The 17,705-nt window shown below is 30.9% G+C and overlaps 1 protein-coding gene across 2 annotated transcripts; it reads left to right on the top strand.

Moving 5' to 3' along the window:
* Positions 1-17,057, top strand: LOC143074574 (protein turtle homolog B-like). Of its 2 annotated transcripts, XM_076249964.1 has the most exons (11): positions 1-62; positions 1,913-2,218; positions 4,273-4,575; positions 6,236-6,553; positions 8,320-8,607; positions 10,257-10,355; positions 11,287-11,308; positions 13,210-13,238; positions 14,033-14,206; positions 15,510-15,553; positions 16,571-17,057. In XM_076249964.1, the coding sequence occupies exons 1-11, from the start codon at positions 2-4 to the stop codon at positions 16,796-16,798; spliced, it is 1,872 nt and encodes a 623-aa protein (XP_076106079.1). In that variant the 5' UTR covers position 1; the 3' UTR covers positions 16,799-17,057. The 2 variants fall into 2 exon arrangements, with proteins under 2 accessions (XP_076106079.1, XP_076106080.1); XM_076249965.1 differs by lacking the exons at positions 1-62; positions 1,913-2,218; positions 4,273-4,575; positions 6,236-6,553 and having other exon boundaries at positions 7,565-8,607.
* Positions 17,058-17,705: the final 648 nt, after the last annotated feature.

Raw genomic sequence — 17,705 nt, 5'->3', positions numbered from 1 at the left:
CATGTCCAGAGTACGTAATGGTGCAAAAGAATGGCAGCTTGTGCTCGTTTTTCTTCTGAAAGGTATATATACATGTGAATCTCTTTTGTAATCGTAAACTGTTAATTCCGGGAACTCGTTCATAAATTTTTGTGATCGTTTTTCTACAGGAATAAATTCGTGCATATATTTTGAAAATAAAAATCTTAAACATTGTTCGCACATTCCTAATATTGGTTTGTTCATCGTGCATTTTGTTTTTCAAAAGTTATAAAATTATCAACTAAAACAATTAGAATCTTGTGATTAAACCTATGCTTACTGGTACCAAAAATCATGTATTTTCTGATTCTAACATTCAAGAGCTTTAGTTGTTGCTTCCAAGAAAGAAAACATACTTCGGTATACAATACAACATGTTACTTTACTTTAGAATCATTCGTACCTAGTCAAACAACCCCGTTTCAATCTTTTTTTCAATTCATGTAAGACACAACTTAATCCGCTCCACTTTAAATAAATTAGAAAAATAGTTCTTTGAAAAAAGAACAATTGCAATGATAATTAAAACATTCGTACGGGTTCTGCGTAACCCAGTGTCTCGCCTACTTTTGCTGTAAATCGCAGGATCAACAAAAAATAGGGAAAACATCAATAAAAATATTCCTCTTGATACTATTTTGGATTGTAAGAAGCTTCTGTCAAAGTTTGGTAAACATCCAGGATAGTTTATGAATCTAAAAAATGTTTTAAAAACTTTAACAGCAGACTGTATGTAATGCTAACTGAAAGAAAAACTAAGTCCATTTATGAGTAAAATACAGATACACAGGTACAAAATATTAATAAAATTTCCTTCTAGATACTTGATTTTGATCATAAACAAGCTTCTGTCCAAGTTTTGGTACAAATCTAAAATAGTATAAGAAAGTTATTAAGAAATTTTAAAATTTAGCCACAGGGTGAATGTGTTGTTTCCAGGCCAAAAATCTAAGTCCATTTAAAAGTAAAATACGGAAAAAATGGCATTTTGTTTTTACCAAATTTACTTCTGGATACTATCTTATGATCATAAACAAGCTTCTGTCCAAGTTTGGTAGAAATCCAGTATAGTTTAAGAAAAGTTATTAAAATTTCAAAAACTGTAACCACAGAATGAATATTTGTGGACGCCGCCGCTGCCGACGACGACGACGATGCCGACGGAATGTATGATCGCTTATTCTAGCTTTTACGACTTAAGTCGAAGGCTCGACAAAAAAACAGTATCAAACTAGCGCATAATGTATTAAATTATAGGCCTGAGTAGATATATATTTTAAAGTTCAAAAACCTATTAACGATACCAACCAACAACAGGTATAGAAACACAGAAAACGTAGTACAAGTAAAACGCAAAAATTTAGAAACATTTGAATTTGCTAATAAGATATAAATCTTTGAAATAGCTCCTCAAATATTTAATTTGAAATCTGTTTCAGGGATGTCTGCTTGTCATCTTTTGAAATTTTTGTCAGATTTCGGAATCCTCTTGTTTTATCCATTTGAATGCCTTAAAACATTTTGCCCATGAACCCCCATTTTTCTTTTTATAAATTTTTTACATGTATAATTATAAGCCATTTATAAAAGTCTTATAAAACCTTATTTATTTTTTAATAGTGTTTTAGAACTTTAACTGGTCAATGATAAAGCTATGAAAAATCAAGAGAGAACGTTTCCCGCCAAAATTCCAATGGCTAATATCTCGAAAACAAGCACATTCACCCCTATATTTTTTTTGCTTTTTTGCTTCCGCAATTTATCCCCTATCAATAATAATAGTTTTATGAAAAGTTATTTATTTTGACACTAAGCAGCGAACTTCCTTAATGACCGATGTATGTTTTTTTTTTAGAAAAGTGTTTTCTAACACAACATATCTCTTTTGTAGACTTCATTGTTGTGCATACCTCAAACATCTTATATACAAATGTTGGAAACGACATTACAATTACATGCCCAAGCGACAAAGTATATTCATGGACGTTTTTGAAAACCGACGATATATTGGCTTTTTGCAATGGAAAAAACGAAATTAATATGAAATCAAATATATCTAACAGACTAAACGTCAGTTCAAACTGCACACTCAGAATAATCAACTTTAAAAAAGAAGATGTTGGAAAGTACAAATGCTCCCATCCTAGTGAAAACATCAATGGAATGACGAGCCATATTACAAATATTCAAATTGAAAGTAAGTAGCTCAAACAATATCTATTGATACTGTACAAGAGTTAATACCCTAAAATTTTGACGGATATTATGCATGTTATAATCAATAATTTAGTGATTTGCTGTTTTAATACAATCAAATGTAGTCCAATACTGTAATTTTTATCATATAACTAACATACTTTTGTTACCGTAGTTTAAGGTTTTTATTCCAATGTCATATTTCTAACATTTTGTGCGCATTGAAATATATTATTCACATTGTAATTGTGTTTTGATAATGTATATCAATTTAGTAATACGGAAGATGAAGGGATGATTCATCAATGTTTATTTAAGTTAAAAGTGAAAGGACATAATTATAAGTGTAGACGGAATAGGTCTGTCATAAATAATTATAGATATACGCTCGCTTCAATAGATGTAATCCAAAATATAAGATATATCAAGCAGACTTAAGGTGGCTCGGGCCTATTCGAAGGTTCTATCAGAAGTGCCGTATTTTTTGGTTATTTTATTCTTTACAGAAAGTGAATCAAATCGGTCGAAAAAAATGGGGGGTCACGGACCATTTAAGCTCAAAATTTTACTTTTACTGAGGTATGTTAACGGGACCGTTTTTCAGTGAAATGATAGGAAAAATAGAGGTGTTAACATATTTTTATCTGAATATCACAAAAAACGTTCTAAACTGTAATATAAAAAGCTAAAATAGAGCTACAAAGAATTAGCACAAAAAAACATAGGTCACCGATAACGAAAAAAAATATTTTGCCTTAAAACCAAAATTACGGCGGGAAAATGGTAAAAATGGATGAAATGTCATTTTTAAGCCCTTTACAGATATACATAATAACGATAATATTCGTTTAGTGACATAACAACGATGATTTGACATTTCCAATCAATCAAAATATTTTAAAAAATAATATCGAATTTACGACACATACGTTTCGTGTGCATTGAAATCCATGCGTGAAATGATGCGCAGTCGAATGGTCCCGATCCATCTATGAGTGTACGTGCGTACATTTCAGGTTCTTTCATTAGAGTATTCGCCATGTTCGAGTATGTCATTCATTTTCTTTAATCAGCGCTGTTGATTTTCCTCGGCTCTCTATTTGCTTAAAAATAGCATAAACTAATATTGGTCCAACATCAATATTTAAGTGCACGTTAATACCAAAAAGAGTGTTTTCCACTTCTACAACTCATTTTGAGATAAATGTATTATATTATACAAACATTTTCAACTATTGTATTTTGAACAGATATATCATGTTAAAGAGGGGTATTTGCGAAAAATACCAGTCGAGAGAATGTTAAATTTCGCGAGCCGTAAGGCGAGGGAAATTCATTCTCAAGACTGGTATTTTTCGCAAATTCCCCTCAAGAACATGCTATATCTGTTTAATTACACCGTATGTCTAAAACGCATTGATGATCGTGACGTTACAAGCGTCCAGTCGGATAGAGTATTTTTTGGCAAATACCACGGCAGAGAGGGTAAAAAAGGCATATCCTTTTTGCATATACCCCGGCAACGTTAAAAATGAACGATATTCATTTGATAGCAGTAAATTGGTGAAACATACACTGGCTATCAACCAATCAAAACCCAGGATTCTTACATAAGGTGTAATTACATTTGAAATATTTTGATTGATTAGAAATGATGTGTTTTCTCAATTGTTATCTGAAACGTTTATTTTTATCTAAACATCTCTCAAACGACAATTAAATTATAAAGTCATTTTCAGACTGATCCACTGTGGTTAGTTCCGTCATGTTTAGGTCCTTTGCTTGTAATTACGATATTCAGATTGTTCAGAAGTTGTTATATATATGATCGTAACACCACAATATCATTCTGAACCATGTTAGAAATATTTCACATTACTGAATAGACTGCAATTGATTCGTTTGGACCATATTCAATTATAGAATTTGTGCACATTATAATGCAAATATAATTAGAGAAATATATAAAAATAAAACTCTTATGCACTGGTTTGTACAGACTCCCGTGAGCTTGGCATATTCACTTTGATTATAAAATAATACTGTTCCTTTCAGACATCACGCTTGTTACAAACAGTAGTCAGACTTTTTCTCAAAAAGACAAACATCGAATTCTAAAATGTGAGGTTTCCGGAATGCCAAACGTATACAAATTCAACAAATGGCGACAAATTGTAAATGGACATCCAATTAGATCCCTTGTCGGCAGGAACGATGGAACCCTTACCTTACCATACATAAATACAAGTGATATTCAATATGACGACAGTGGAATATACATATGTAATGTTACTTATAACAATCGAAATGAGAATGGACAACTATGGCAGACTGGAACAGTTAATGTGACCATCAGAGGTAGTACATATAATAAAGTTATTCCTGATTTCTTTTAGTGTATTCAGTAAATAAAAATTTTGCATTTGCAAAGGAAGAATTTTTCATTGGTTTTAGTGTCCACGTTTTATAGTTGGTAATAGAATGGAAAGGGAAAGACACGTAACGTTTCAATGACTGCAGCTGCAGAAAGAAAAAGACCATTGTGCTGAAGGACGTTTTATCTTATAAGCATATTGCTGCTATTCTAATTTAAAGCGACAATACATAAGCCACAATCCTTTAAATCCTACTAATTATAAAAATTCTATCTTCTAGAGTAATTTAGAGTACAGAAATAAAATACTTACAACCGAGAAAAAAAAAGTTAATTATCTGTTAATTGACAACATTAAGCAGTCATATGTAATTATATACCATTCCATCAATATCCGTCATTATCAATATGCGATATGGAAAGGTTGAAACTTTTTATGGAGTAGTGTAGGGTAAGGCAGATAGTTGTAAGTTTATGTTAAATGTTGTTTGGCGAATACTTTTCTATTGATTTGGGGTAAAATGGTAGATGGGCATATCTAGGTGTGTCTTTGCTATGACTTATCAATCAATACCTCATGCTTTTCATATTTCATATTATGGTAACTGATGACAAAATGAAGCTGAAATTATGTTGACGTTTACTGCGCAAAGTACTGGTCTGTGATAGGGCTAGGTAAATGGCACTATATGTCGTTTCAATAGAATGTTTGAATGTTCAAAATGGACAAATTTTCCTTTTGCAACAATGTCACTTATCCATGTCATAAAAACCTAAATAACGTTTTACTGAAATGACAGCAATTTATTTTCAAATCACTTAATTTTCTTTAAAAAAAAATCACGTTAAACTTTAGTTGAAATTCTATTTTTATTCAGCTGTTCTTTAATATTCGATTTTTTCATTAAGTGCGAAGTAAGCATACGTTCTTTCTGGATTCATAAAGTGCTTATTGCAGATAATTAATTTTTACTGAAAAAATTCACCTGTTTTAAAGAGTATCAATAGTTTGATATATTGAATAGTTTGTTAAACCCTAAGTATGACTCAAACCAGACGGACTTTTGTTACTAATTGGTTGGGTTGCTGTCTGATTGACGTATAATGTCAAAGTGTTTTTTCTTCATTAAATGGTAAATATAATTGATGTGAATGGAATTCAAATATCATTTTAAAGCTCTTTTGTAGTTAAAAACAATTACATAACATAGTTTAGCCATAAACACGATAAAAGCCATACATTTTGTACGCAAGGAATTTTCACTGAAAAGTCATGTTATGAAATATCAGGCATGAATCCGGCATGATTCAAGTCAGGTAAAAATTAACTTCAAACTATCATTCAATAATCATTTCAATTTGACGTCATTTCCTGTGATGTGGATTGTTATGACAGACATGCAAAAATCAGCTTTCTGTTCCCATGGATTCACGTGATAGTGTTAAGAACCAATGTCACATACCTGCCAACTTCAAAAATGGAAGGTGGCTACTTTTCATGTGCATTGAAATCCATAATGACAAAATAAGATAAGCCGTCTTTTTTTTTACTTTCTTGTAGATTTAGAAGAATATAAATGAAACTTTACAATACTCTAATAAAACTATTTATATCTTTACACAACTTTCTCATTTTCATAATAGATAAACCAGTGTTAGTTAAACCACTTAAACAAGTATATATTGGACATAACATCTCAACACCCAGTGTTGCTCTGTACCTGCTGAGCTCATCAGAATTATCAGCCTCAACCCTAAATGAAGGAGGAGGACGTGTTCAAACATCAAAATGTGCTGCTACGGCTGTGAATACACAATTTCATGGTGTTCCTGTTAATGTGTCTGGCTATATTTGCAATGTTTCTCTCACAGAAACAAAGAAAACGAACTTTCAAAACTATTCCGTTACAGTATCCAATGAATGTTGTAATAATACTTTCCATTTCTCGATCCGATCTGCAAGTATGTATATCATTTGTTAGATTAAATTGTGTAACTGTGCAGAATTTCATTCTTATAATGAAAACCTGTTTAGGTGGAATGGGAGTCTAAATTAAAAAAAATGAATTTGTTCATACTTTGCCAAAACGAAGTATATAATGATATATGTACAAAAATATAGTAAAATTGATACGTCATCGCGCATTTCCTAAGCTTCAGGTTGTGACATAATGACACATTTTGTATGAATTATACCGGAAAAAAACTCAGTATGTGATAACAAACATAACTAAATGATAGAATTGTAAATTGAAGAAAGCTTCTGCAAAATGCTTTGAGACTGTCAAAGAACGAAATAGGGTCACTGTACGTTTTTCTCGACTAAAATACAAAATAGCAAAATTCCATGAAGATTCTTTTAGAAAATGCACTTTCTTAGGGTAACCTCACCTTAAAATGTCTATATAAAAGCAATAAAAAATAAGCGAAAAATAATCCAGAATATGATTAATTTAATAATTAAGTTACAATCTTATAAATTTGTTCTTTAAAATGAAAATTTACATTTAGTTACCTGCTTTCCTCTATCAAATTTTCCTAACTAGATTGAATATCTGGCCCTTAGAGTCTCTGTTTTTTACAATCCATACAATATTTTATAGATTCCTGTACAACACAGTTTAACCTCCAAAACTGTGTCTCACATGTTTCCTATTGTATCTTATTCTCTCATAAACCTTTAATGAAGTTTGCGACATCAATTCATAAGAGATCACTAAATTTAAATTGGTATAAAATTTGTCCAATTGATGTTTTTGGAAATCTTAGACACGGATATAGATGTCAAACTGTTTTGTACAAGAATATATGAAATATTTTGGGATGCTATGAATAACAAAGCTAAATTCATTCAAGTGTAGACATCACATTATAGCAACTAATTACATAACAATTAATTATGTAGTAATTATGTCATAATGAAATTATCACAATTTTAAAGATTATTCTTTCTTCTTTCTTTTAGTACCTCATTTATAAAATTTGAAGAAAGATGGACTGAATTACATCAGAAGTGAAAACACTTTGTTGTGTGGTACCTTAAAGTGATTAAAACGATCACATTGACCCAACTCGTGACTTGACTAAAGACAGGAAGACATAAAAACGAGGCGAAATTCTGTTTTTGTTTGATTAATCGTTCATTCTCCAGCTGTATTTCTCTTAATCAATGATATCTGAAACTGCACATAGAAAATTTACACCAAAACGGAGAAGAATACTCACCTTACAAACAACAAAAATTCAACTAAAAACAATACCGTACAGATAATTGATGGATTGAGTGCAAATAATACATGCATATCAGAATTTAAACCCAATTATGTACAAGACTGATCCTCTTGGTTAAATTTCTAACATACTAGCCCACAAAGTAACAGTCTGCAGGAAGACATGTTATTGAAATGTCAAATTGAATGACAATATTCTTCTCGTGTCTTGTATTGGAACATGAGTGTTTGTTAAATACAAAACAGTATTTCACAACAGCAGTGGTACTGTTCTATAACTTTATCAGAATCAGGTATATTTGATTTTTGTTTCTTTTGTACATCACCTTGTCACATTTGTAGTATTTCCGTTTTAACATTTAACGTATCAAGATTCTGTTAAGATATTTACATATTCAATCACAATTTTATGAAAACTGCATTATTGTGTAAGTACTGTTAATTTTAAGGACTTCAACTAAAAGTATGTAAGTTGCTAAATATATTTCACTTGTTTAGGGGAACCAGTCCAACCCAAGGTATTTATGTATGGTTCAAGTACAACCGATATACACGGGGTATTGGAACCAGGATCAGATGGTGGTTTGCAACAAGAATTTATCATTGAATACCGGAAGCAACAAAATAAAGATTGGAAATGGCTTATAGTTGAAAATATTGGGACATCAAGAGTGAGTTTTCATATTCCATCATTAGATCATAGCACGGCATATGAATTCAGGATTCGTGCTAGAAATACAATAGGAAACAGCTCCTCAACTGATACACTCACAGTCAGGACTAAAGGTACATCATCGATTCATCATTTGTTATGAGTATGAACATAAATAATGTGTATTTCCAAATATGAATGAAGCTATTTTTTTTAATATAAATCAAGGGAAAAGTTTTTAATTAATTAACTCATTCATGTTAATGTTTTGTTTCTATTGGTTGTCGATGAGATAATACTTATGACACATTTCAACTCAACCACATTCAATATAAACCTAAATGTTTACAATGTCCGTATCACTTGCACATACAATCATAAATACTTGATGCTACTTCCGCTAAGTCATTAATACAAATAATGTCCTTAGGTACAGGAAATTAGAAAAAAAATGATGAGGAAATATTTTTTCAACAATTGATCAGTATTCAAATAAATTGAAATAGACCGTCATATACAGGAAACAATTTTTATATTAACACTAAAAAAACGACGACATATCAGTTTAATAGTTGAATAAAAATATAATCAACAAAGAAACAATTGGAACATAACCTTCATTTATTTCTAATGACAATAACACAAGGAAATTATTGGTTATGACGATAATACAAAAGGAATATTACCTTGTCTTAAATCAGACTATTACATGTTTAAAATATCTGTAAGGCTTAACAAAACAAAAACATATTTTAAAGTTGTTATTGTATTTAACTAAATATATAATGACAGAAAAATAAAGGCAAGTAAGATTTGTTAAATATCCAGAAGTAAAAAACTATCCCAAGATGTGTTACTACATCTAGCAAATTTGAATTAACAACTCCATATTAATATTGCATCAAAACATATTTTTTACAATAAGAAACTTATATACATTAAAAGTACTTCTATGTAAAAGTAAAACGAAAGACAGAACTCGAAGGAAAATTCTAATCGGAAATTTCTTTATCAAAAGCTAAAACACATCAAACAAATGACAAATAACTGTCATATTCATAGTTGTTAGTGGTCGCATAGCTTAAACAAACAAAGCATTACTATTATTGAATGTTTGCTTCATCACATTTTTTAAAGATAAAATATACAGTCAAACTAGATTAATGCTTTGCATTTTTATATGGACAACACGATGTCAATAATTTTTACCCTAATATCTTATTTATACATATTTGATACATCATAAATTGAATAAAAACGTAATGTATTGTACTTTTTTTTATTTTTATCGATGTCCATGTATTGTTGTTGATTTTCCTTACTATTTGTTGGTTCTTATGTGCTTCTTATGTTATTTAATTGATATGGGAAAAAGGATAACTTCATTGTCTACATCTAGACAGGATTGAATCGGTTAATATTCAATTTTTCATTTTTCCTCCAATGCATATTATATATTGATGTTGGTTGTTGAACGACTAATGGAAAACATTTTCTCATCCCTCTTTTACTGCTTACCTAGGGCTTTACTTTAGCAAGAGCTAAACTATCGAATATATAAATCTAGTGATAACTATATCTATTCAACACCTTCAAATGTCAAGTATGTTATGAAAATGGTAGTGATGCCACATCTTTGGTTCTGTAGTCAAACTTATATAAGAGAGGCATTGTTTTGTTGGTTAACTGTTCGAATCTCGTATATATGCATAGAAAGATTAATCAAACGTATTTTTTTATAATATCAAATACATATCTAAGCGTTGGTTTTTTTATATTTTAGGCGAGAGGAAAAGTTTGTGGGGAGGGTACACAATAGTTATAGTAGTGACAACTGTTTTAACAGTTTGTTCAATAATTATCTGTTGGCGACGTCGAAAAGGTACAGGTATATCTTGTTTAATTAGCTAAAAAGAATCTTTTGATTTACAGGGCATAAAGTATAATATGTACTTGAAATCATCTTGAAAGTTATGCTTCATTCTGAATTTTGCTGATTTTCTGGGTCGTTTTCTTGGAATTTTATCTAGATAAACGCTCGTCCTGAATATGCATGAAATATTTGCCACTTGACGTTAAGCAACCAACAATCAATCAATCTAGATAAACGCAACGGATTCAATTAAGAAATATAACTACCCAGTTCATGTTTAAATGAAAAACAAATCTATAAAATGCATATCGAATATGGTAAAGTTTCCCACTAAAACTCCGGACGCTATTTCAGTAAAATATGGCGTTTGTGTGCACAGATTACATTGTGTCATCGTCGAATTATAGTGTTATGGTTTAACTGAGTATTTTATTCACTTTATCCATATGATGCAATTTTAGAAATAATTTACATTTCCAAAAGTCAACACCATGTTAAACCTGAAGCGCCTTAAATTGAAAAATTTAACATAACGATTATTCGGTCTTCTGCAAAACGAAACAAAAAGCATGGTGACAAAGCAACTAGTCTCCTAATCATTATGCGTTCATGTTACTACCAATAGTTGACTTTTGCGTTGACATCTTCTGTTTATGGCCAATATTTTAACTGGTGGAAAATTCAAAATAATATATTGACATCAGTTCATGATGAAGATACTTTTGATTCCTATCCTGAAAATCTCCAGTCATTAAATCTTTCACAAAAATTCATCCAGCAACATTTTTCATACTTTTAATCACGCTCTTAATGACCGCGATGTTCAAGTCTAAGTCCTTCTGTGTGTAGTAGAAGTGGTTGCGTAATAGTTATTTTATGAAAGTAAATTTTTCTTTGCAAATCAAATACAAACGTTAACCTTTTTTTCTTTATTTTTCAGCTTCCAAAAATGTATTTCATAGGTATATCGTTACATGAAGATTACTAGTTACTTTGTAACAAAATTAATGTCTGGTTTCTTTTCTACTGAGCACAACATTACTTGCATGTTATTAAATATATAATGTTCATGACGTTTATCTGACAATGTGACTTATTCTTAAATTGTTCTTCTAATGTCGATATATGATACAACAGGCAGATTATTTTGGAATATGAATGGTTCTATAAGAGTGCACTCAGGACTGATATACTCATAAATATCGGGTAGCTGCAGTGATAAATTCTTTGAAAGTCTCACTCTGTTTCTAGTTCCTGTTGTATATAGTTTTGCCGTCCTGTGATTTTCTTCTAACATGCAAATCAAAAACTCAAACACTTATGTTGAAATGTTCATTAAACTCAGTATTGATTAAGAAAAAGTAGGAAATACAAATGTATGTGTCAATTTTAGTGCCTTTAATAGCTTGCTGTTCGGTATGATCCAAGGATCTGTATTGAAGACCTAGCTATAATTGATTACTTTTTATACATTATGACTTTGGTGGAGAATTGTCTCATTTGCACTTATACCACATCTTCTTATTTATAATTGCGATGTTCTTGTAAATGCTGAAAAAAGCTGGTGTTGAAAAGTTTGTTTTCTAATGGAATGGAGAAAAATCTTTTGTCTTATTATTTTCATGAGTTTTATGCTTTACTAATAATTATTAAATGTGTTTTCTACTACTCCTCAGAGTAAAAACGATCGTGACACTCGTGTTCTTGCCAGATGAATTAACTATATCAGTACCTAATCAAATAAGCTGTTATATTAAAATAATTTCATTGGATGTATTTACTGCAAAAAAATTCAATGTTGCACTGAAATGCGATTTAAAAACTGACGTTTATCCACGCATTTAGTACGGTGGTTTTAAAACACACCGTTCAACTTTCTGTTTTGTGAACCTCTTGTATTTTAGTAATGTTACATCAAAAATTTGAAGGCCGAAATTTTATCAAATTTGTTATTACTACTGAAATACAGAACGGTGTGATGTCAGATCATTATAAGTTATACTGGGACACACGTTCTGTATTTCAATCAGATTCTACCCTTTTTAGACAATAAAACGCCATTTTAGGGCTCTTCTGTCAACAACATTTTCATGCTGTACATTAGATGATCAATCTTTCATCGTTTTTAATAATTTGTTATGTCATGATAATCATTGTTAAACTTAAGGGTCATTGATGGGATAATAAAAATCTTGAATCTTGAATCGTTCATGTAAATATTTTCTTATGAAACTTGAATGTCCTTAACTATTCCAACAAAGAAATACATCTTTGAAAAGAGTAGAAAAGTGAAGTTCTCTATTTTTTTATGGTACAACCTCGGCTTATATTTATATTGTCATGACCGGATTGATTTTTTGTTCAAACCGATACGGTCACTCAGATTATAACTTTCATTGATTCATGTTTTTAAGTGAAATACCTTTATTTATTTTACATTGAAATGAATACTTAGAGTTTGCGAATGTGATATTTAACTAGATCATCATTATCATAATTAGTTTTGGTAGAAATAACACAAAATACATTCAGTATGTATATTAAGGAGAGTTTGTCAAAAAAGGATATGCACATTATAAGTTCATTATAAAATTCGAAAGGTTTTTTTTATTTTTATTTCAAAGCGTTTTTTAAGACAACACATTTACAAACTATCCTTTTTAACGTATTCCTTAATGATTGATAATTGGTGCGATTACGAGATGAATAAGAGAAATGCTATCGTACGAATATATAGTAATATCTTAAAAACTTTTAAAAATCTGAAACGATTGTTCAGTAAATTCACTTGTGAATTTCTTAAATTTTTATTTCAGACTGATTTTTTAAAAATTGTGCGTTTAAATCTTAAATTTAATTGTAGATCGCAAATAGTTGAACAATCTAATCAAGGTAAGGACAAGCATCATTCATATTATCATACATACAGTTCATCGCAGGGTAAACAAACTGATTTATTGCGTGTACTTTTAAAAAATCAGTATGATCAGCATGAACTACAATTCACATAAGTTTGCAATATAAATGAATGAGGAGACGGCATAACTTCTAAACTATTATCTTCCAGAAAACAAAACAATCATTTTGCTTATCATTTCCGAAGTGCCCCTTACCCTTCACCATTTTTTCAGTCTACTCCACTGCCACTCACATTACTCATTAAGCAAACATTCAATGAACGGTTTACTTGTTTTAATAGGAATAAGGAAACACACATACATATACGTGCTCTCATGAACACAATGGCGTTGACAATGTATATGGTTAACGAAGGGTTGAAACACGGATTATAGATTTGATTCGTGCCATTTATGTCTTCGTTGAACAACACCACGCTCGATACATTACAAAGCTGCATAATTACATTGTCAATTAATTGAACTGATAGTTTTAAAAAAGGATATTGTATTTGTTTAAATAGTCAGTTTCTATGTATGTGTGCAGGATTTTTCTATTGCAGTTAAACAGTGTTTCTGTTGTTCCATTGTTTTCCTATTATAGTTGATGTGTTTCCTTCTGTTTTGGTTTATGACACATATTTGTTTTCACTTAATCGATTCATGACTTCTGAACAGCAGTAAACAACTGTTGCATGTTTACATATATTTATATATAACATAAATTTCATATATGAGAAAGTGTTATCGAAATAATTGAATTGCGCTTAACTTTCTTTCGTTTTAAAGGTGGTGCTATCGAGAATAGTCTATATCAGTCTGCAAGTGATTTAACGGAACCATCAACTGCTTCAGGCATTGTGAAGACAGATAATCGTTCTATTGATAGAAAAAAGACCAATGTGGACAGACAAATAGTTGGTTATAATATTGTTGAAAAAGAAGATAATTTGATACCGTTTGGTAGGTTTGAAAACCAGTATGAAATCAATAATGAATTAATTTAAATATCATATGAATAGTTATTGGTTATCGTTGATGTTTATCATGTCTAATGTTCGTAACGTCATTTACTAGATAAAGAATCATTTTAGTGTAAGCTTACAGTGAAAGAAATTACAAATTGCATGAGCTTAACAATTATTAAACATTAAAACATCGCGTGTGTGCCATTTATAGTTTTTGATAACTCTTTACCCTTGCAACAAGAAACCCATTAAAAAAAGTTCACCACCTGATCAATAACGAAAGAAAACTGCAGTACTTCTAATGTCCTTATCAACGGTTCAATAATGTGTTTCCAAATCAAAACAACGCGGACTAATGATCAATCGTACAAATATAGGACTAATCTGACAGAATCGGGCCCGTTTTCATAAGACCTTTTCGCTTCAGTCATATGAAACCTCAAATTTAATCAATGAAGCATTTGTTTTTTATAACAAGATGGATAATTTTCATTATTAGACTTATGTACATCTACTTTTTCGGAAGACATAACTTTTATTTGTCCACGTTCAGAAGAAGTTTACTTTTTTTAATTGCTTGCTTCCAGGAAGCAATTCGCCGAGATATTTTCTGTATGCCAAGTGACCTTAGCGTGACCCTCTCGTAAAAATCCGGTGTTCGCAATTCGCATGCATTTGATCTGTCACTGAAATAAACTATTATCTGATTGAACATGTTAAACACGTGCTCAATATCCATGCTTCTTTGTTTATTGTCGACAAACGGGTGACAATCCAGAAACTTCGGCCCCAAAACACGAACTATAATTAACTGCCGATTGAAAAAAATGACGATTATACGAAATTTATGCAAAAAAAATGATAAAATCGTGCACAGAAGACTAAGTTTATGATATATGTATGCATTGGCTCAAGAATTGGATTAATATCATTTTTCACCGGTCACTCGTTTCATATGACTTTATCTCGTGGAGAAAATTGTTTGATGATAAGAATAGCTTAATATCTCCTCTAAAGGTACATTAGACCGTTGGTTTTCCCGTTTGAATGGTTTTACACTAGTAATTCCGGGGCCTTTTATAGCTTGTTGTTCGGTGTGAGCCAAGGCTCCGTGTTGAAGGCCGTACTTTAACCTATAATCGTTTACTTTTTAAATTGTTATTTGGATGGAGAGTTGTCTCATTGGCACTCACACCACATCTTCCTATATCTATGAAAACTAAAAAAGTGTACACTGGTTACATACATCAAAAAAGCAATATATTTTATATTTCTCAATTCTGTTTTACATATTTCAGTGTGTAAAGAGTTCAATAAAAGAGGAGAGCAGAATATGAATTATGTAAGAAAAAAACATTTGTTAATTTGTGCTTTGGATGAGTAGTTAAACAAAATGTCCCTAATTTGGTGACTGGTGAGATAAGAAAAATGGAAACCTCTGTTTATTTTGGTAATGAAATTTGACAACAATGATACATACATGTTGTATACCTTTTGATAATCTATTAGAATATGTTACATTACTTCACTGTGTCTACCTTTATCAACGTCAATTGCTTGTTCATTCCTTAATATTCATATCAAGGCTAATTAAAAAAATACGTATGATGTATGAGCACAACTTACCAAGCTTATATCCGATAAGACAACAAGGGTAACAACAGTCAAAATATCGGCACAATCTGTACGAATATTATTATTGGATTTTAGCTTATCGATATTGCTAGATCCTAGAAAGGTGATCACTGGCTCATCCACAAGTTCACATATGAATCGAAGCTGATGTTTAATAATGTCAACGTGCAAAAAAACCCAAATAATATATACATGCAATGATGATCTATGTATATTTGCGTCCATTCGTTTTTATTTTGAAATATCAGAAATAAAAACAAAAACAGGCGTCGTCAAAATTTCTTTAGTTTCATTAGAAGTGAGTAAAACAAATTCGACTTATATGTTAAAGCCGTTCATTTTTTGGTGTCAGATACAATACCCACCAGAGCTTCGTATTTCCATTCACAAAATTTACGTGGTGTTCCGAAATATGATTAGTGATGCTGAATGTCCGAGTATCGTCTAGCTAGATGCAAATACAATGCATTTAATTAGGGATCTGCGATGGCCACTTTGAGACTTTTCTTGAAAGAATTCTTAAAACTGTTATATTTATGAAAGAAGCATATTGATATTAAACTCATCTTGTATTTAATATTCAAAACACGGAATGAATTTATATGACACAAACGTTTTTAAATTGGCACGCATGAAGTAAAAGTACAACAAATGATCAAATGTGTGGCAGGAATACATGAGAACGAAATTATAGACGATCATTTTTGTTTTACCTTTATTGTAGGATTCATCAACTCTAAATTACGTTGAAGTTGTCTTCGACCCTGCTGAAGCTAAAAGTACATTTCAGATACATGGAGCTGAGAACAGAACACCGTATGCTGATATAGATTTTTCTTTAACAGCAGATCCTTTGACTTCTTCTGATGAAGAGTCTTTGCCCTCTCATGAGGACAATACGGACTTTGTGTCTTTGGAGGACGTACAGCAGTGGAATATTCATGAGAGTTGACTCTTACGTTAATTATATGCTCCTTATATTTTTTTTGTCTATTTAAACTCTAATTGTAGTATACTGAATGTATAACCAAACCAAACTACTATAGTATAACATGTATATGTTGTAAATATAATCCAAAAAATACGAAAGTATAATTTGATGTTATTACTTATAATAAAAGGTCAGTATGCCCTACATGTATGTAATTTTTTATATGTAGTAGCTGGAGTCTGTGATGTTCATTTTGGGACTTTTATTAATAAAATTCTTAATTTCATAGTTGTATTGTTTAAATTCCTATATTCGGATTGATTTCTAATTCACAAGACATCAACAACATATAGTGTCACCATTATTTCCACTACATCTTGTAACAAGTTTAAAAAAGTTGTACGTGAACTTTGACGCTAAGTTGTAAATATTTGTAAATTGATTTTCTTCTTATTGTTTTTACTTCAGCTAAGAAAATATTTCGTTTTTCTTCTGATCGAATGAAAATCTAGGCCACTTAGGGGCAAGTCTTGTGAATACAAACTGCTCAGAGTCTTAAAGACCATAACTTGTGCTCAACCAATGAGATCCTGCAAATATTTTACTTCAGAATATAAAAGAATAGAATAAGAATTTTTTATTTTATGTGGGAAAAAAAACAATCCTGGTACCTTTGATAACTATTAAGTACTGTCTATCCTTATCGAGTAAAATCTGTGCTGGACCTTAGAGGTCGAGCACAAAATATGGTCTTTTCAGACTTATTTTAGCAGTTTGAAGTATGGTTTTGCTATGTAATAAAAGTTATTCCTTAATTAAACTCTGCACGGACCCTTTATTGTTGCCGTCTAAGTTGTTGGGATTGAAGTTGTGTATTTCTGCAATTGGTCGTAAATCACGATCATCAGAACAGTCTTTAGCTCTTTGG

This window comes from Mytilus galloprovincialis, chromosome 5 (assembly GCF_965363235.1).
Source record: "Mytilus galloprovincialis chromosome 5, xbMytGall1.hap1.1, whole genome shotgun sequence".
Lineage (NCBI taxonomy): Eukaryota > Metazoa > Mollusca > Bivalvia > Mytilida > Mytilidae > Mytilus > Mytilus galloprovincialis.
The sequence above is the reverse complement of the archived record's forward strand: the minus strand, read 5'-3'. Positions and strand labels throughout refer to the sequence as shown.

Bases quoted from the DNA above. Each gene is read 5' to 3' on its own strand.
- LOC143074574 (XM_076249964.1), top strand. From the start codon at position 2: ATGTCCAGAGTACGTAATGGTGCAAAAGAATGGCAGCTTGTGCTCGTT. The intron at 13,239-14,032 runs GTAAGGACAAGC...TTCGTTTTAAAG, and splicing joins AGTTGAACAATCTAATCAAG to GTGGTGCTATCGAGAATAGT. The intron at 15,554-16,570 runs GTAAGAAAAAAA...CCTTTATTGTAG, and splicing joins GAGAGCAGAATATGAATTAT to GATTCATCAACTCTAAATTA.